Consider the following 21,797-nt stretch of genomic DNA (forward strand, 5'->3'; position numbering starts at 1 on the left):
AGCACTCTATATTATTATATCACATCCCGCATGAAAAAAAATCAAGTATTTCCTGATCTTTAAGTTTAGAGTTTTGGTATGATAGTGAAGCAAGAAGAGAGAAAAGGGGAAAGAATTCCTTTACTATTTTAATTAAAGGAGAGAACTAGACCAGGAAGTTGAACACAAGGAAATAAAGGGAAAAAAAGAACACAAGGCTAAAATCTAACAATACTCCAGGTGCAGTAGCTCACACCTGTAACCTTAGCTATTCAGGAGGTTGAGATCTGAGGATTGTGGTTATAAGCCAGATGGAGCAGGAAAGTCCATTGGACTCTTACCTCCAATTGACCACCAAAACCATAAGTGGTGCTGTGGCACAAGTTGTAGAGAGCTAGCCATGAGCACAAAAGCTCAAGAGCAGGCTGTGAGTTTGAGCTCCTGGACTGGCATGCACACATGCGCACCCCTCCCTCCCAACAATGCATTCACAAGAGGTCAAGCATTCTGGAGTGTGTGTGTGTGTATGTGTGTTTTAAGGTTTAAGGGAATATCAAGTTTTAAGTGTCCTTATACAGAGTACCTCTTAAAAATAAGGTCACCAAGCATTTTTTTATACATAGGAAAATTTTACTAAGAAAATATAAGAACACACATCTCATTACAAGTGATATATCACAAAAAGTGAAAAAAGACGTCACATGTTTGTAGGCTGGTTCTTGATTCTGGGAACCATCTGTAAGAAGGCAGTCTAGTACAATACACTCTACACAAGGTGAATGCTAGTTCCTGAACCTATTCGCACGGGCAATGACAAGACTGGTCCTTCCACCACTGTACTCAGAACACAAGGGAGAGTAAGCAAGGAGCTGCAATGCGGGGCCTCCCTGAAGTGAGGAACTCATGTTGGGATATTATACAGAGAACACAAAACTATTAGTTGTAAAAATACTGTTTTAACTTCTATTAGTTTTAAAGCTCATTAGCTAAAGTGTACATAAAACACCGAGCAGGAATTTTTCCTCAATTATTTAGCTAAAATATAAGACTCTAGGAATGTATTTTCTATCATTACTTTCTAATTATTTTTACCTTCTTAAAAGGAGATGAATATGCATACACACAATATCATTTAGAATAGACCTTAAAATACAGATGGACATTAACACACAAGGAACCACAGTGAAAATAGCATGATATAGAGGCGTTATTGAAATTGATTTGAACAAAAATGGTAAGTTATTGGTTCCAGACATATTACTTGCATTAAAAGATGGCTGTTGTGAATCTTTGGTGTAATTTATCAAGTTTAAACCCAATTCTTAATGGATACATTAAATAATGTTGGAGATGAACAAATAATGTATTTATCAATGAAACACAATAAAAATCAAATGAGCTGACAAAGTGCATTGAACAGGACTAAAGAATATTCTAAGAACTGGTGGAAAACATGTTTTCAAATGTTCAATTGAATCCATGCTTGAAGTTCCATATAAAACTGCCTCAGAGGCTCTTCCTCACTGACAGGCGTGTGAGTTAGGTAAGTCATTAACCTCTCTGTCCTTGTCTATGAAACAGGGTAATGGCTAAGAAAAAGAGGTTATCATAATTAGATACTCCAGATACTTACAATACCTGGTACAGAGCAGGCAATACCCACACAATCTAGTTTGTTATCACTTGTCAACTCTATATGCCAAATGTATTGGTGATAATTCAATGACTATAGGGGAACAATGGTTTAGTAGAACACACACTTAACATGAGGGAAAGGAAAATGATTTTTCTAGAACATAAAGAAAACCTAATCCCAGCACTCAGGAAGCTGTGGCAGGAAGATTGTGAATTTGAGTTTAGGGTGAGCTACTATGTAAGACACTGTCTTGTGCCCCTTTCCTAAGGGAAAAAAAATCCACAAACCAACCAAAAACAGAAACTCCAAAGCAAAGCAAACAATAAGACAGGTGTGCACACATACATGCGCAGGCACCCAGACACAGGTGCACGCGCGCACACACACAGAAGAAATACTTTCAAAACTGCAGAGTATTTCCCTTAGTCTACAAACTTAGATGATATTTAATATATCCTTTCCAAGTAGCAACCTCAACTATTACTTGAACACAAGATTACATAGCTATGTGAAATTTATTTCTTGGCAAATCCTGTTTATTCAGAGATACTAAAGTGATTTGACTAGTGAAGACATTCTATACAATGGAACTATGAATATTGCCATACTTTGGACACAACTGTCCAAAATCTAAGAAAGGAAAACAATGTTTTAAAATCTAAGTATTCAGCGATTAGACAATCATGCAATAAGTCATGTTCTCTTTTTTAGATTCTCCTGAATTTACTTAAAAAAATTTTGTTGTTGTTGTGGGGCCTGAACTTTGGGCCTGGGCAATGTCCCTCAGCTCTTCAGCTCAATGTGAGCACTCTACCACTTGAGCCACAGTGCCACTTCCAGCTTTTTCTGCTTATGTGGTGCTGAGGAATTGAACTCAGGGCCTCATGCATGCAAGGCAAGCACTCTACCACTGAGCCACCTTCCCAGCCCCATGAATTTACTTAAATTTGAAAAGGGCATTGTTGGGATTTCTTTTTTCTGGGCTAACATTAAAATGTCTTATGGTAACCTCAAATGAGAAGGAAGATTTCTGTAGCAGAATTATCTTGAATATTTAAAACATTGTCACTTTAGCTTGTCGGTAGAGTGCTTCGTTTTAACATTTACATGCATTAAGAGCAAATCATCAGCTGACAATGACTTTGTGCCATGTTCTACAGTCAGCAATGTCTGCAATAGGATACAGGTAGCCTTGTTTTGGATGGAAATATGGAATCAGTGTAAGCAAAATTCTAGTAAAGAGCTTTGAGATTTATATGAATGTTCTCAAGCATTACAAATGCCCTAAAGAGCCAATTTTGGAGCTATTGGAGTGTGACAGTTATCCATAAGGGTTATCAAATAGCTTGATAAATAAGGTACATGGCCATTTGGATGAGGTATTTTTCCAAGGTAAAGCTTTTGCTATTCCATCAGTAGCTCCTTTGGGCTTTCTCAGTTCTGGGAGGAGTAACTAATGTTTCACATTCCTTAACAATCATATTTGAGTCTCAATTCATTTAGCAATTCTTCTGCAAAAATGTAAAGAACTATTTCAAATCTAGAGGATGATAATTTAGGGAAAAGATCAAGGATAAGCTTAGTCTTATCATTAGAAAATAACAAAATTAAAATTACACACACACACACACACACACACATTCTTTTGCAAATGAAAACTGCTAAGCTCACTTAAGCACGCTACAAATCTAAAATATGGAATTAAGTAGTACTACAGTTTTTATGTATTTACACGAAGGTAGCATATTAATTTTTCTTATAACTAGCCTGAAAAAACTCAATGTAATGAAACTAGATGAGAGACCTAATTTCAGGCCTTTTCCATAGAAATGGAAACATGTATTTAAGCATTACAGTTAAAAAGTACATACCAGGGGCTGGGAAGGTGGCTCAGTGGTATAACGCTTGCCTTGCATGCATGAGGCTCTTGGTTCGATTCCTCAGTACCACATAAGCAAAAAGAAAAAAGCTGAAGTGGCGCTGTGGTTCAAGTGGTAGAGTGCTAGCCTTGAGCTGAAGAGCTGAGGGACAGCGCCCAGGCCCAGAGTTCAGGCCCCACGACTAGACCCCCCACCCCCCCAAAAAAAAGTGCATACCACATGCAGAATGCCTTTCAACTTGTTCTCTGTACTTGCCCCAAAGGCATCAGCTGGGAGTTTGTTGAAAAGAAAGCAAAAAAGAGAGGAAGGAAAGGAAGAAGGGAAGAAGGAAGGAAAGAAGGAAAGGGAGGGAGGAAGGAAGGAAATGCAGAGTGTCAAGCCAGTCTCATCCTAGCCCTGACCCTCTGTATATGAACAACATGGGTTAGGTGTCCAGATGATCTAACTTTAAAGGCCCACTCTAAGACAGTGACTGTGAGGACAAAGAACATGTGTGCAGAATCCGAGGGGATTCAGCTGAAAACACACATGCCAAGGCTGGGACTGTTAGAAGAGCAGTCATCTCTCCTGAAAAGAAGGTTCACAGTGATTCTAAACAGCCTCCTGGTTAAGAAACCATCCTTTGAGGCAGGGTGCTAATAATTCATACCTATAATCCTAGATACTCAAGAAGCTGAGATATGAAGATCATGGTTTAAAGCTAGTTAGTTTAGAAAAGTCTGACTCTTATCTCCAATTCACCAGCAAAATAGCTGGGGAAAGTGTAAATATCCTTAAGAAAATATCCTTAAGCCTGATGTGGTGGTCCTATCTGGGTAGTTCCAGCACTAAGGAGTCTGTGGCAGGAGGCTCACTCCTTTGAAGTTATCCTGAGTTACAGAGTGAGACCCTAACCCCCCCCAAAAAAGGAAAAAAATTTAAAATCTATCCTAACCAAAATCTCAAGTATATTTTTCCTTAATGTCTATTGCCTATAACCTTAACCTCATTGGTGGTCCACTTTGTTTCACAACCCAGACAGATGAGAAAAACAAGTGTGCTCACTTCCTCTCACTAAAAATCAAATGACTCCTGATTGACAGAATTCTTTTCCATCCAAAAGAGAGCTTCTGCTAGGTCAAAGTTTTCAACAGCAGCCCAATTGGAAATCATGGTGGTCTCTTTCTACCTTCTCAAGTTAACAGCTCCTGTCTGTACTCTTAATTAAAAACTTTAAATTCAACTTACATCCAATTATTTATACTTGTTACATAATGTTCAGGAAAGAACATAATAAAAATAGGTAACTTTTTTAAAAAGCTAAGGAAATATAAGATTCATGTCTTACGTAAGCTGGTTACAGTTAGCCTATTTTTTCACTTAAACATTTAATGACATTCATGATTACTCATACATAGTTCATAAACAAGCATCTTAGTAAAATTACTTTCAGTATATGTCCCTGACTTCAATAAGCTAAGTAAAAACAAAAACAAAAACAGGTTTCTAACCATATGCTTGTCATGTTTAACTAAAGTCAAGATTTCACACAGACTATTTTCAGAGGTGATTTTGTTCTGACAAAAACATGAAAAAATAAGCTGGATGCTGGTAGCTCATGCCTGTAATCCTAGCTACTCAGGAAGCTGAGATCTGAGGATCATGGTTCAAAGCCAGCCCAGACAGGAAAAGTCCATGAGATTCTTATCTCCAGTTAACCACCAGAAACTTGGAAGTGGCACTGTGGCTCAAGTGGTAGAGCACTAGCCTTGAGCTGAAGAGCTGAGGGACAGTGCCCAGCCCATGAGTTCAAACCCTACAACCAAACCAAACTAAACCAAACAACAAAAAAACCCATGTGTGTGTGTGGGGGGGGACTTTTATTTAATCAAATTTTAAGTTCATTATTTTATGAAACAGATATTTGACTTACTCATTTGTTAGATGATCTAACCCACTATGTATTCCCATATTCCAAATGGCAGTCATTTCAAGCATTCTTTGCTTAAAAAAATTATGTTCAAAATTGAGAATCAATCACTATAGGCATAAGGGAAGACAACAAAAAGGAGATTTTTTCCATGGAGAAGTATCAAATATGTATGCTGATAGGTAACCATATTTTATTGTTGTTACTAGTCTACAATGAGCATTTAGAAACTTTGTCCACTCCAAGCATACACAGTAAGCAAACACTATCACAGTAGGCCAAACTATCAATTGTTTGGATACTTTTGAATCCTCCTTTAGATTAAGAGTGGCATTTCCTTGTCTGAAAACCTACCTTATGCAAATTAGCTCTGAAAAGTAGTAGACACAGAAAGTGCTGTAACTTTTAGTAATAATGAAGGATGGCCCCAAATGAACCCCAACATTATTTCAAGTAACAAAGATCATCACTGTTGCAATAAGGGTATAGTCTCTTTAGTTAAATACAACTCATTCACATGTGAAACAAGACTATCATTTATTTTCAAAAAGTCACATGATGTTAGACATAATATATGCATGAAGTATCACATACTCCATCAACTGGAAGGAAGTTCAAAGAATGAAACTATGTGTTTTGATCATAAACAGAACTAAATTTCTAGTTGGGCAATAAGATAGTATATGTAAAACTATTAAATTTATGGTATTATTAAATAAAAGTGATATTTATACATTGTTCTTTCAAGGCAACAGTAGTAGTTCCTAAGTTCCTATTTCCCTCTCATAATGTTGGTTAAGCCTTGATTCAGTTCTAGAAAATAAGCAAGGATTTTTTTATTTGTATTTTTTTTTTCCCAGATCTGTCTACTAGAAAGGAATTTCAGTGCCTGAAGATAAAATACACACACACACACACACATATACACGTGTGTGTGTGTGTGTGTGTGTGTGTGTATTTAGATAGTGACAAATTTTCTTTACTGGCTTTTCAAAATTCTCATGCCCATGGAAGTTTCTATTTTAGTGCCCCCAAAATAAGTGGGTGAAAGATAATTACTGCAAAGAACAAATACCTTGGCAAGCATGAAGAAGAAGAGTACAAGTGAAGACAGCCACAAATACATTTTTAACATCTCTTGTAGGGGCAAACACTGAAACCAAAGCATTCCGATTATTTGACTGTAGGGTAATTCCTTGCCATCAACACATCTACCTCCAACACACATGTAGATTTGTGGGGGGAAAAAAGTCAAGAACTTCATATGAGGAAAAATAAAACATGACATCATAAATATGAGAACATTATCTTTGCCTTAACAAAAAAAGGCAGAGTTCCCTGAAGCATGGACAGTATTGGTTGAGCGCTTCTATTCTGTTATCAGGGGAGGGCGGGATGCAGCTTCTGGCCAGGCATACACATCTGGCAGCAGGGAATCGTATTCACTTCGCCATATTCTTTCTCTGATATATTTGGCCTTGTCTTCAGGTTCTGGGTATCGGAAAGCCATTTTATTAGCATACAGGTATTCTGTAACCTGTTAAAAAAAAAAAAAGGAAGATTACTGTGAAGGTCCTGTGTGTGATCCTATCAGAAAAGTATGTACCATTAGAACACATGCAAATGAACTTTGAACAATGGTATTTTTATCTCTCAAGACAAAAAAATACTATTTTGACTTATTTTAAAACATTTGAAAACTTTTGAGCTTAAAAGATAAAACAAAAATCAACTGCCGTCTCATACATTTAATGTGCTTTACTCACTTACCCTGACCCAGAGAAGAACTATTAGCATTTCTTTGATACATTTATTTCATGGATTTCAGTTGTACTGTAGGTCAGTCCAGCAGATGCTTGGGTGATATGCCCAGCCTGCCCTTCTCCACAGCCCTACTGCAAAGGTAGTCTTGGGGGACTTCTGTGTATAGGGGACTCCACTACCTAGTCAGAACCACCTGATAGGGAGAAAACCTAACCTGCATTGAACCAGATGTTTTCATTCTAGGATTCAGATTTAGAATCAGAGAACATATTATGAATCAAAGATTGGAGGCTCAAGGCAAGGTGGCTTGAGTGGATTTCTGATCTCTTCAACAAAGTCATGAGTGTCTTAGTCTTACATCAAATGAGGAGTATAGAAAGCTTCTTCCCAGGTAGTAGTTTCATATAGTTAAGTTCTCAAAAAGAAAAACCAGTTTTAATTTTCTCCTTTGCTTCTAATTGTTACTACTCTTTTCTTTTCTTTCTTTTTTTTGGTTGGTTATGGGGCTTGAACTCGGGGCCTGAACAATTCAGCTCAAGGTAAGCGCTCTATCACTTGAGCTACAGCAGTCACTGCTGGTTTTTTGGGTGGTTTACTGGAGATAAGAGTCTCACAGACCTTCTTGGTCAGGCTGGCTTTGAACTGTGATCCTCATATCTAAGCCTCTTGAGTGGCTAGGATTACAGGTGTGAGCCACTGGTGCCCAGCTTGTTACTACTCTTAAAGTTCCTCTTCCTCCTCTTCTTTTTCTTCTTCTGGCTGTATAGAGTTTGAACTCTATACTCTACACTCCAGCTTGCTAAGCAGGCACTTTAGCCACACCCCCAATCTTTTTGTATTATTTATTTTGAATAAACTCACTTTTTTGGGAGGAGGGGTCAGTCATGGGGCTTGAACTCTGGGCCTGGATACTGTCACTGAACTCTTCAGCTCAAGGCTAGCATTCTACCACTTAAGCCACAGGGCCATTTCCAGTTTTCTGGTGCTTAATTGGAAATAAGTCTCACAGACTTTCCTGCCTGGTCTGGCTTTGAACTGTGATCCTCAGATCTCAGTCTCCTGAGTAGCTAGGATTATAGGTATTGTATTATTTATTTTGAATAAACTCACTTTTTTGGGAGGAGGGGTCAGTCATGGGGCTTGAACTCTGGGCCTGGATACTGTCACTGAACTCTTCAGCTCAAGGCTAGCATTCTACCACTTAAGCCACAGGGCCATTTCCAGTTTTCTGGTGCTTAATTGGAAATAAGTCTCACAGACTTTCCTGCCTGGTCTGGCTTTGAACTGTGATCCTCAGATCTCAGTCTCCTGAGTAGCTAGGATTATAGGTATTGGCCACTGGTGCCTGGCTTCACATTTTTTAATGTAGGTGGGTCCTGGACTACAATCCCTCTAATATGCTTCTCAAGAGTTGAGATGGCAGGCACATACCACCATACCCAGCTCTTATTGGTTGAGATGGAGGGTCTCAAGGAAGTCTTGTACTGGTTGCTCTCTAACTGCTATCCTCCGGGTCTCTGCCTCCTATGTAGCTAGGATTACGTAGCTAGGATTACCACAAAGCTGCTCAGGAGGCTGAGATCTGAGGATCACGATTTGAAGCCAGCCTAGGCATGAAAATACAAGAGATTCTTATCTCCAATTAATCACCAGAAAACCCTTACTGGTGCTGTGCCTCAAGGTAGTAGAGCACTAGCCTTGAGTGAAAAAGCTTGGGGACAGTGTTCAGGCTGAGTTCAAGTGCCATGACTAACCAAACAACAAACAAACAAATAAACAAAAAAACAGAGTCCAGGGAGAGTGCCCAGGCCCAGAGTTCAAGCTCCAGGACTAGCAAGAATAAATGAAAATTTAAAAAAATTAAAAAATATATAGTGATCTTCCCAAGCCATAAAGATGCTCAATTTAATAAAGCAAAATATTTAGATTTGTTGAAAGGTGGCATGTCTTTAACACAAGTCAGACAGTGTTATGGGAAAAACAAATTAAGCTTTCTCATCACAATACTGAACTTTATACATCCTGAACACTGGTGTATTTTCCTGAATGTACTCAGTGTACTATGTACATACAAATACCAAGGGTCTACTATAAAACTAAAATCTCAGGGTAGTATATTTCTTGGCAACAATCACAAGACCACTCTAAAAGGAGGAGAGAAGGCAGACTAGCAGAGGACTATGGGATGAGAACTACATGGTAGGAAATTCTTTGGGTTTTCTTTTGGCTTCTTACATTCCATACATTTAGAGCAGAGTCTCAAACATCAACAGAAACAAACAAAAGAAGCCTCAACAAATGACTTTTCTTTTGAAGTCATATGACAAAAAAGAAGTTAGCCTAACAGGACAGAAAACTTTTTTTTTTTTTTTTTTGCTGGAGAGAACAGTCTCATGGACTTTTCTGCCCAGGCTGCCTTTGAACTTATCTTCAGATCTAAGTTTCCTGAGTGGCTTAGATTAAAATTCGTAAGCTACTGACTGGCACCCGGTTTGATGTTTATGATTATGAAGTGACAGGCAAAAGAAAGGTTAATTAAAGATATACTGATATCTAAAAGTATATTATAAATTAATACTATTTTTCCCTGTGGAAATATTTGATAACATCAAAGCATACCTTTTGTTCTTATAATTAGTATTTCTTTTTTGGGGGTAGGGGTTGGTGGGGTACTAGAACTGAACTGAGAGCCTGCACCATATCCTGTAACTAGAATTTAACTTAAAGAAAAACCGTTACAGGCATGGGGATGTAGCTAAGTGATAGAGCACCTGCTTAGCATGCAGTCCCTAGGTCTGATCTCCAGCATTGTGATCAACGTTAAAAAACAGAGAAGTGGCCATGTGCTGGTGGCTCATGCCTGTAATCCCAGCTCCTCAGGAGACTGAGGTCTAAGGACTGTGGTTTGAAGCCAGCCCAAGCACAAAAGTCTCTGTGAGATTCTTATCTCCAATTAACTACTCAAAAACTGAAGTGGAGCTGTGGTAGAGTGCTAGCCTTGAGCAAAAGAGCTCAGGGATAGTGCCCAGGCCCTGAGTTCAAGCCCCATGACCCACCAACAAACAAAACAACAACAAAAAAAAACCCCAGAGAAATAATTACAATAAACCATAATATAAATGAAGCACTAATGGCCAGATATGAAAATAATTACTGAATGACATAGAAAAGTTTATTATTAAATGGAAAAGTTCAGTTAGTGCTTAAATGCATTGCAAAACTAGGCACAAGTGACTGCATGTGACACACATTTGATTACAAACAAGAAAAGAGTGAAGCTAGCCATTCTCTGCACACTTTGAAATGTTTCAAATTGATTTCTAGTGACTTGTATTATTTGTGAAAGAAGATGCTATTAACATGTATGTGAAGACATATAAGTCACTTACTTTAATAGCAATGTTAACAGAAACTTCCTGAATATTACCAAGTGGTGGGTAAAGTCTCCCCTGGGCTAACTCTTCATCTGTTAATTGACTTGTCAGTGCCTGAAGAGAAGACAGAATTTTACTAGTGTTTAACAGAAGCATGTAGTAAAATGGAAAATTTTTAAAAATTAGAAAAAAAGAGATAATGAAATGCTTGTTTCTTACAGGAATATACTGGACCACTACAGTAATTAGAATTATTCACCACTAAACAATAAAGAAATTTAAAGGCTTACTGATACATTCTGCTTGGTACCCACAGAGCCTGGCATAATACCAACAGCCAATAAGAAAACAGACATTAGTATTAGTATTAACTGGAATGTTTCAGAATTCCTATTGTGAAGTCTGAGGTCAGTACTCCAAACTTCAGTATTGCCCATTAAATACAGAGAAAGAATTCTAGTTTACTTGTGTAATCACAACGCTACCTTCATATACATGTATATGTGCACATGTATGCACCCACACAGGCAGATATGGATGTCTATAAAATACAGATACAGTCTAAATGCTGTGAATACAAAAGGATTCATAGTTTATAAACATCTGTAAAAGTAGACAAAGTAATGGACAGTTAACTTCCTTTCCATTAATAAAGCAAATTCTCTCTGCTTTGAAGATCCATTCATCTTTGTAATTCATCCTTTACAAAATAAACAATATTTTAAACATTTACCTTTGCAGCTTCTAAGAAAACACTGTCACTGATATGTCGGGTTTCACAGAGAATAACAGCTAAAGCCACACCTAGAACACATTTTAAGAAATTAGGTAAAGCTACTTTACAAATGCAGAAAGGTAGCAGTGGTACTCCTTGGACACTAGGGTAAAAATGAACTATGTAACTTGTAGGTAGGAAGGGAGGAAAAAACTGGGAGAAAGCTAAGGAAGGGGTGATACTATCTAAAAAAGAAATGTACTCATTACCTGAATTATGAAACAGTAACCCCTCTGCACATCACCTTCATAATAACAATACAAATATTTCTTTAAAAAAGAGATCTTAGAAGAAAAAAAAATTACAAATGGTGCTAAACTACTATTACAGCAAATAAATGCCTATTCATCAAATCACAATCTCAGAAGAAAACATAATCTGAGTTAAATTCACATTAAATTATCTGTATTAACTTACAATTCTTATCCACTAAAGAAATAACTTTAGTTTGTGTGTATGTGTATGAACCCCCCCCACAAGTTTCCTCCATTACTTGTTCAATAGAGGCGACTACTTTAAATTCTTTTAGCTTATTATTTTAATATTTCTCACCCTTAATTTGGTTATATTGGGGGGGGTTGGAGGTGGGGGCTAGAGATCATCACTCTTTTTTGTGATATTTAGTTTTCTTTCCTATTTCCAGCCTTCTCTTTCTTCCCAATACAATTGGTTCAGTCTATGCTCAATGTTTATATTATGATCTCATATGTGATTCACAGCTGAGCCATGTGTTAACATTGTATCATGATTATTGCCTTCTTTTTCAAAACTTGTTTCCCCTGACGTTAATTATTGCCCTCTTACTCCATTTACTTTGACTTTTTTTGTGCTTAGCATTTTATTTCATTCTTCAGTTTTCTAAACCATCTTCTATCTTGGCTAGCTGGTGTTCCCTCTTCTGTTAGAGCTCCAATTTGGTCAGGTGATCCTCCATTCCAACTGGGGACTGTCATTTTGGAAACTCTTTTAGCAGCATGGGAATTGTTTCTTTCAGAATCATTTCCTAATTCCCCTTCTTCCTCTCAGTGTTTTGTTACTCTCTGGCAGGGCAGGCTCTTTGGTGTTGGTCTAAAAATCTGCTTGTGGGAGATGTATTATTTGAAACCTTGCCTTTCTGGTATGTCTATTTACATCTTTCTACTTAGTCCATATTCTGGGTTTGGAATTCTGGTTTGAAAATTTCCTGCAGGACTTTGAGGTGGTACCTAGCGTCCAGTGCTAGTGACAAATCCAATGTTCATCTGAGCCTAAAGCCTCATCGGACAACTGTGCTTTGTTTTTACATCTACGGACAACTGTGCTTTGTTTTTACATCTACAAGTATGTAGGAGCTTGACTTTTGTATCTGATGTTCCAGGATTTCATAGTACTGTTCCTTGAGGTGCATTTCAACTATATTTGATACTCAGTGGTGGGTCTTTCCAATCTAATTTCCTCTTGAGTAGCTGAGATTATAGGCATGAGCCATCAGTACCTAACACCATTCATTTAGTTTTTCATGTGTTTTCCTGCTAGTTCACACACCCTCTCATAATAGTTTAATTCTACATAATGGAAAAAGCTTTGTTGTGCATTTAATCTCTACGTTTTTAAAAAACCTACCTCATCACTGTTCTGTTCTCTGTAAACCACATGGGTTCTGATTTGCCACACATTCTCAAGTTCCTGTGTTCATGACTTCTTATATCTCAGAGCTTCTATCTGGGATGATATTCTTTCTGCCTAAGTAACATGATTTCTTTGCCTTTCATACAAGTCTGGAGGTGGTGAATTCTGTTTTTTATTTTTCTGAATATGTCTTCAATTTGCCTTAATTTTTGAGAAATGCTGTCACTGAGCAATGAATTCTGGGCTGGCATGTATTTCCTGTAAGCACGCCACAACAACCATCCCAGCTTACTGCTGTAGGGGAGAATGTCCATCTCACAGCTGCCCCTTTGGAGGAAATGCTTCTGCTCTGGGAGCTCATGCTATGATTTTTCTAAGCCTCAGAATGAGAGTCAGAAGTGTTGATTGCTTGCAGAGGTTTCTGTAAGTTTCTTGGATAGCTATGATCATTTATCAGTTCTGACATACTCTCAGCTAGGAGGTATGCATTATTTTTGACTCTGTCACTTTCTTCTACGATTTTAATTAAAAAATACAATTAAAGATGTATTCTTATCTGTTTTTCTGTACTTCCCTTTTTATCTGCTTCATTCTGCCTTCGTTTTTTTTCTGACATACTCTCCTCCACTTGATTCTCTTTGATCCAATCTGCTATAAACCTCAGTCACTCAATTCTTGATCTATATTAGTATTCTTTTTCAGTTCTACACTGTGACTTTTTTTCTTAACCCAGGGTGGTCTGGAACTCATCTTCCTTATTGATAACAAGCATGTGCCACCACAGCTGGCCATTTTTGACTTTTGACTGAAGTTTTCAAGTTTGGCTTTTATTGACATGAACACAATAAAGATAGTTGTTTTATAGCACTTACATGTAAAGTTTCAACATAGTTGTTTTTATTGTGGTTTCTACTGGGTTTGGCTTATGTTGTCATGTCTCTTCAAATGACTTATTAGTCTTTTATTTTTAACAGGGGTTGTATTTGCAGATTTCTTTTTTGAAAAATTTAGAATAGATTTAATTTAGGATATCAGGGTTAAAAGTAAAGAGAAATACAAGAGAACCATTTCCTGTTCCCTATGCAGGAAATGGGAATTCAAAACTCTGCAACTTTATTAATACAAATAGTTCAAGGACTAAGATAGTGTGTTTCAGAGATTTTTGTTGGTTTCTACTGGGCACTGGCAATCCAGGAGCTTTGGGTTTTCTGGATGAGCCTCTGTTGCTGTCAAGCACACCTGCATTCCAAAGTGCTTGGTTTTTGTTTTGTTTTGGTTTTGGTCGGTCGTGGGACTTGAACTCTGGGCCTGGGTGCTGTCCCTCAGCTCTTCAGCTCAAGGTGAGCGCTCTACCACTTGAGCCACATCACCATTTCTGGTTTTCTGAGTGGTTTACTGGAAATAAGAGTCTCATGGACTTTACTGCCTGGGCTGGCTTTGATCCTCAATCCTCAGATCTCAGCCTCCTGAGTAGCTAGGATTACAGGCTTGAGCCACCAGCGTCCAGCTCAAAGGGCTGTTTTGTAGGCTTTCAGCCAAGGTTGGGAGAATGTTCTCCAAAATCCTCTTTGACAGGTGTCAGATTTGGATGAGGTGCCAGTATTGTTCCTCTTCCATGACAATAGTTTTGCCTCTTGGCCACTTAACTTCAATATGTAATACAAAACTGCTTCAAATGCTGGCTCACTTAACTAGAGTTCTCTCCCTAATCCTTTTTCTTCAATTCACTCTAAACAGCAAGTGGGCATGTGTTCTAAGCTAGGAGACATTATGCAAGTCAACAAGTCATTCTCTATCAATCGTAATATTTCAGGACACGAGTCCTTCCCTAATCTTTTATTAAGAGTCAACTTATAATTGGCTTCCTTCCTTTTTTTCTTTCTTTCTTCCTTCCTTCCTTCCTTCCTTCCTTCCTTCCATCAGTCCTGGGGTTGAACTCAGACTGGGTGCTATCCTTAAGCTTTGTTGCTCAAGCTTACCTCTCTACCATTTGGAGCCACAGCTCCACCTCTAACTATCTGGTGATTAACTGGAGATAAGAGTCTCATGGGGGGACTGGGAAGGTGGCTCAGTGGTAGAGTGCTTGCCTTGCATGCCTGAGGCCCTGGATTCAATTCCTCAGCACTATATAAGCAAAAAGAAAAAAGCCAGAAGTGGCTCTATGGCTCAAGTGGTAGAGCGCTAGCCTTGAGCTGAAGAGCTGAGGGACAGCGCCCAGGCCCAGAGTTCAGGCCCCATGACTAGACCCCCCCCCCCAAAAAAAAGAGCCTCATGGACATTCCTGCTTGGACTGAGTTCAAACTCTGATCCTCAGATCTCAGCCTCCTGGGTAGTAAGGATTACAGGTGTAAGCTACCAGTGCCAGGAACCTTTTGACTTTTTAAAGGTTGTTCTTGTTTTTCACTTGATTCAGTTGTTACCAGTGACTAGATGGGCAATTCCAACATTATCAGAGCTGAGGTCTTAAATTTCTTCATATAAAGACCCAAAGCCAAATCTTGTAGGTCTATTTTTAGCTGCACTACCGAATGACTTTTCATATTGGTATCTGTAATGCTAGTAATTTTAATAAAGTTAGGATTTAAAAAATATTGTATAGAAATAATCAGATGCCAGATTTCATGACACAAAAATGGCATGCTAAAAATCAACCTTCATACCATGGAAATCCTATTAAATACAATCAGATTGCTTTTGTCATTTCTAGACAGAAATCATTGATGATGAAAGAGTTCCTATTGTAGATGTCAGGTGCCAACAGAAAATCATAGCTACAGAGAGAGAAGGCAATATACAAAAGCACAAGGATATTCACAAGCTAAATAGCTTATTGATTTACAAATACTAGAAGTACTCAAAAAAAAAAAGAACAGTTATGGATGAAAGGAAGAAATGCCATAGAAGTCTCTAACATTATCAGATAAAAAAGATTAGGCAAGGCAGCCAGCCACTGGTGGCTCATGCCTGTAATCCTAGCTACTCAGGAGGCTGACATCTGAGGATCACAGTTCAAATCCAGTTTGGGCAAGAAAGTTGGTGAGACTCGTATCTCCAATTAAGTGGCACTGTGGCTCAAAGTGGTAGAGCATTAGCCTTCAGAAAAAGAGCTGGGGCCTGGAGTTCAAGCCCCATTACCATCCCCCGCCCCCCTAGAACAAAAAAGACATGCAACAATGTGAATTAACATTTAAAAGTCAAGCTGGGTGCTTGTGGCTCATCCCCATAATACTGGCTACTCAGGAGGCTGCCATCTGAGGATCTCATTTTGAAGCCAGCCTGGGGCAGGAAAATCCATGAGATATTTATCTGCAATTAACCAGAAAAAAAGCCAGAAGTAGAGCTAGGCTAAATGGTAGAGTACCAGCCTGAAGCAAAAAACTAAGGAGGGTGCCCAGGCCCTGAGTTCAAACCCCACTAGTAGCACTAAATAAATAAATAAATAATGTCAATACAGTAGCAGAGAACTCCAAATGCAACCATGGTTTGACATAAATTCCATAGGAAAAGATAAAGAGATGTTTCTATAGTGAAATTATTCTGTCATAGACATGTATGATAATGGCAATGAACTCAAACTTAGATGCATCCCACAATGATTTTAGAAATTTAAAAAGAAAGATTATGGGAAAGGAAAAACCCTTAGACATGTAAAGGAAGAAGAATCTCATTGGCTAGTTTCCCATCATCTCTGCTGGACTTAACTAAAAGTGAAACCAAAGGAAAGTCACCAAGAGTCTGAGGACACTGATTGTGACTTTAAAAACCTCTACTTAAACTGTCAAGTCAGAGGACAAAATAACATCATTTTCAGACTTGTAGAAATTCAGAAATTATTTGTTTTTCAAGCTTGTTCAAAGATATACACATTGCATTCACAGAAGACAGAGAATGGAGTAGCATAGTCCACCATGTAGAAGAGAGAAGAAGGGGTAGAAGAAATAGTTAGCTGCAGACTAAAATCAGTAAGAAAGGAAGAGAGCTGACAAGAAATGAAAGTTCCTTACATTTCATACACTTGAAAGAGTTTAAGTCTCAGAAACTTAGTGATACAGAATTATGTGTTAGTATATTTATCAAATTACAGTCTGATTGGAGATTAGATTAGTATTATTATGAAATTTTCTGTTCTTATAAATCATGATTTTGAATAATCACAATCCATAGACAAAGCACAGAAAACAATAAAACACAAAGTCAAAACCTTTGTCCCCAGCACTAGGGAGGTGGAGGCAGGAAGACTGGGAGTTTGAAACTAACCGAGACTAACCAAGATGGGTGAGACTCTTGACTCAAAAAAATATTAGCTACCAATGAGAAGAAAGCTAAATAACAGATTTTATTTTGCATTTTGAAAACTGTAAAAACTGCTATCATAATCTCTAAGTAGGTTATATAAAGATAAAAGTAAGTAGAGTCTAGAGAGCTCAAAGTAGTAAGACAAAGTGAGCAGACAGGGAAGAGAGGCAATAAAGGCCTGTGTGCACTGTGACCTATAGTTCAGAGGCAAGTTCCTATGTATGGTGGATTTAGAAGAATCTGGACAAAGGGAATTAAGTGGATGTGACTGATTTTTTTTCTGACCAGAAAAAGTCACAGCAAACCACTGACAGGAGTTTCCTGTGAGAACTGTGATAAGGAGGTAGTAAGGGAAACACAGAGGGGTAAGCAATTTTATGCCATTCTGTTCCTCTGCATTTAATGAACCATGTACCATTTCAATTCTATAATAAAAACAAGTTTGGTTAATGATATGAATGAATATCCTGAGAAAAAAGAACAAGCTGATTTGCTAAATTGAGTTTCCCTGTATAGTCATAATAAAATTCTTTGAACACTGTGGCTCATTTGAACCTTAAGTGCCAAAAAATTCCATTAAGCACTTTCATGTAATTGACTACTGACTTGTAACATAAAAAATGGGGGCATTTACCTGGAAATATATATACATTGTTCCCTTGGCCTGGTGTGAAGACTCTTCCATCTTGGAGTTTTACTGGCCCAAACGGACTGCCACTGGCAAACAAACATCTTCCCTGTTGATGACGTTAAATAGTATCAGCTTTGTTACTTAAAATAATATCACTTTGCTACTAATGAAATCAAACCATTTCAACTTTGTTCCTTTACATACATGAGAAAACGGAGGTGAATTCAGAGCTAAATCCTGTAGTCAATTACACAAATAGTTACCCAGAAACAGGTATCATTTATTATATAACATACCTTCCTATTAAAATCCTTCTATTGGAACGAGGCTGGTTTTATGCAGAGAATGCATTCAAATAAAATTGAATGATGCTCATTAATCAACTTTTAAAACCCTGAAACTTCTATTTTCTTTGTAAAATTAAAATGATTAGTAAAATTAAAATGGTGTATAAATACCATTCCAAATAATAAAGATTGATATAAACACCTGTAAACGAAGGGGTAAATTTCAAAATTAATTACTATCATGTATGCTACATCTGTTATTTTGGGTTCTGTACCAAGAGCTTTACAGGTGTTACCCAAGTTAATTTAACTCTCATGGAAGACCTTCTGTGCTTGTTATCATTTTCATTTCATTGATTAAAAGCCAGGCACCAATGGCTCAAATATGTAATTCTAGCTGCTCAGAAAACTGAAATCTGAGGACAGTGATTCAAAGCCAGCCTCAGTAGACTCTTATTTCCAATTAGCCACCAAAAAGCCAGAAGTGGAGGAGCGGCTCAAGTGGTAGAGTACCTGGTCTGAGTGAAAAAGCTAAGAAAGAACATGAGGCCTAGAGTCCCAGTTCAAGCACATAAAATAATATAAAATCAGAAACTAAGGCTGAAATATTTTTAGATACTTCATGAATGTTACACTGTTTCACTACAAAGATATATCTCCCCTCAGGAATCAGTTTATATATGAGGCATGTGGTGTCATCACACCACAGGAAAAGAGTAGCATAGGCCTGTACTGCAGCACTCAAGAAGCTGGGGCAAGCAGATCCCAAATACCAGGCTGCAGTGAGACCTGTCGCAAAAATAAAAACAAAAAACCAGGAGAAAAGAACAAAGAAAAGGCTTTCAACTTCTTATATTCATCTGATCTTAGTACTAGGCCTTATAATGGCATATAATAAATGTTATTTGCATCTTCATGATTCCTAAATGCCCCAAAATCTTTTATGTATTAAATATTCTCTCTCCCCCCAAATAAGTCAGAGACAGGAAAAATAACATTGCTCAAACAGTATAATTTTATCTTAGAATGATAAAGAGTAACTGAAATAACTACTATCACTTAAGAATTTACTAAAATAACAATATCTACAGGTTAGTCTAAAAGATCATGTATAGAAAATTGAAGTATCTCCAAACAACACTATAGAACCAACTGCCACAATACCTGATCGTGTAACATTTTCAGTGTTTATATATTGCTTTGTTTTCTCCTTTTCTCAAACCTGAAAATTAATATTATACCTTAAGACTAATGAGTATTCTTTGTTGTATAGCCTGGACAACAAAGCAGTATCTGAAAAATGTTAAAAACAAAGTATCTCAGGAGGACCCATTGCAACAATGAGATGTACAAGTCCTTATGTCTCGAAAAACGAACTTTACAACTTTGGTGGGGTGGGGGGGCAGGGGGGGAGGATACGAAGGGATGGGAAAGGGAAACAAAGCAGGCAGCTACAATGCTTGATAAGAAATGTGCTCATTATCTTACCCATGTAATTGTAACCCCTCTGTACAGTATTTTCACAATAAAAATATATTGTAAAAACAAAATAACCCCCCAAAACAAAATATCTGCCAAATTTTACTTCTAAGCAAAGTGAAAATATACTTTGAAGTGAAGGTAAAATAAGTAAAAATTCAGGAGAATTCAGACTTAAGAAATTCTGGTAGGAACTTGTAGGAGGAAAATGATCTTAGAGACATAGATAGAAGGAATATATATCAAGAGATTTAAATGTAGGTGAGTCTAAATGAAAATTTTCTCTATAAAAATAAGTGTCTTTTGACTTTAAAACACACAGAGAAGCAACAGTAATACAGACAGCCTGGGGGCATTAAGATGGAGTTGTAAAGTAGCAGCTTTCCAGAACCAGTTCAAGCAATCAATATCAGACTTTGGTGACCCAAGGATGCATGTAGCAATCTCTAGCAAAACCACTAAGTGCAAGAATGTGTAAGTAATAATCTAATAGAAAGTAACAGATTCAATGAGTCATATGATTATCATTGACTAATACCTCTGTAAGTGTATAGGCCTCTTCAGGTGTGCACTCAGCCTTAGTGGTAGGATTACTTAATGCAAATATTACAGGTCTTTCATTAATAGACGCCATGGCTTTGATTACATCAGGAGTAAAAAGCCTGCCAGCACCTGCAACTCCTGTAACATATAGGAAAAATCAAGCTCAGCACAAGTGTAAGAAAGAAATTCTTACCAACAACATTTCTACAATACCTTCACCATTACAAAACCATAGAAACTCTCATCATAAAAGATAGATTTTTGAGGGCTGGGAAGTTGGCTCAGTGGTAGAGTGTTTGCCTTGCATGCATGAAGCCCTGGATTCAATTCCTCAGTACCACAAAAGCCGGAAGTGGCACTGTGGCTCAAGGGGTAGGGCACTAGCCTTGAGCTGAAGAGCTGTAGGACAGTGCCCAGGCCCCCACAACTGACAAAAAATAAAATAAAATGATAGATTTTTGAATACAAAATTGGAGTGAATACTATGGGAAAACAATCAAAAATCTGAAAAGAAAAGCAATGAAATACTAAAATGTTCACTTAGATATCTGGGTACCACACACACAGTATATCAAGGGAAATTTAAAGGAAAAAGAGGATTAGATTATTTCCCTCATTTTCTCTGGATAAAACCTGTCACAATATGCATGAGCCTTTAGGACATTGAGCCAAGTAAAATGGTCCACTTATCGGAAGTACCAAGAACTGTCATATTCTCAAAGGAAGAAAGCAATGGTGGCTGGTGCGGCTGGGACATGCAATTACTGTCTAATGAGTATAGAAGTACATGTTTATAAGATGCAAAGAGTTCTGGAGACTGGCTGTCCAATAGTGGAAACATACTTAACACTGCTGAACAACACATTTAAGAAAGGTTAGAATGACAAAATTTGTGTTATTTTAAAACAGAAGATAAAAATAAAATGTCTTAAAATCTTTTTTTCTTTTTTGTGTGTATAAACACTGGGGCTTAAACTCAGCCTGGGCTCTGCCCCTTAGCTTTTTTGTTTAAAGCTAGTGCTCTACCACTTGAGCGACAGCTCCACTTTGGGATTTTTGGTGGTTAATTGGAAATAAGTCTTAAAGACTTTGCTACCAGGCTGGCTTTAAACTGTAATCCTCAGATCTCAGCCTCCTTAAATAGCTAGGATTACAGTCATGAGCCACTAGCATTACAGGTTTCAACATCTTAAAACTGTTAAATTCTGTAGCACTCATTACAAAATAACATTTAGAAGAGACAAAAAATCATCTCGAGTAATCAATTTCTGATACAGTTGTGTTTACCTTTAGCAATTCCCTATAAGTCTGAGTCACAATACCAAACCATGAGGATACAAGTGAATATAATGTAGCTGGGTGAATCAGGTCATACGAATAAATTTATTTACTCCAGAGTCCAAGACCAGGAGGATCATGGCTCAAGGCCAGTCTAGGCAAAATATCAGTCTTAACCCCACCTCAATTAATAAGCTGGGTCTTGGTGATGCACATTTGTGATCCCAGCTACATGTGAGGCCATAGGTAGGGATATAATGGTCTAAGGCCAGCTGAAGCAAAACACAAAGCACTACTTGAAAATTAATTACAACAAAAAAGGACTGGGACATGACTTCAGTGGTAGACTACTTTGCAA

The 21,797-nt window shown here is 37.7% G+C and overlaps 1 protein-coding gene across 2 annotated transcripts in view; it reads right to left on the reverse strand.

Annotated features, from left to right (window-relative positions):
- Positions 1 to 587: 587 nt before the first annotated feature.
- Positions 588 to 21,797, reverse strand: part of Me2 (malic enzyme 2) — a 63,048-nt gene continuing 41,838 nt past the window's right edge. For both annotated transcript variants that reach the window (XM_070029133.1, XM_070029132.1), the window contains exons 12-16: positions 20,157 to 20,299; positions 17,856 to 17,958; positions 11,276 to 11,346; positions 10,558 to 10,656; positions 588 to 6,941 (exon numbers count right to left, since the gene is read on the reverse strand). In XM_070029133.1, coding sequence (XP_069885234.1) covers positions 6,774 to 6,941; positions 10,558 to 10,656; positions 11,276 to 11,346; positions 17,856 to 17,958; positions 20,157 to 20,299 — 584 coding nt within the window. In that variant the 3' untranslated portion in view covers positions 588 to 6,773. The remainder of the gene's footprint in view (positions 6,942 to 10,557; positions 10,657 to 11,275; positions 11,347 to 17,855; positions 17,959 to 20,156; positions 20,300 to 21,797) is intronic.

Source organism: Dipodomys merriami, unplaced genomic scaffold (assembly GCF_024711535.1).
Source record: "Dipodomys merriami isolate MVZ:Mamm:240054 unplaced genomic scaffold, mDipMer1.0.p SCAF_2, whole genome shotgun sequence".
In the NCBI taxonomy this organism is placed as follows: domain Eukaryota; kingdom Metazoa; phylum Chordata; class Mammalia; order Rodentia; family Heteromyidae; genus Dipodomys; species Dipodomys merriami.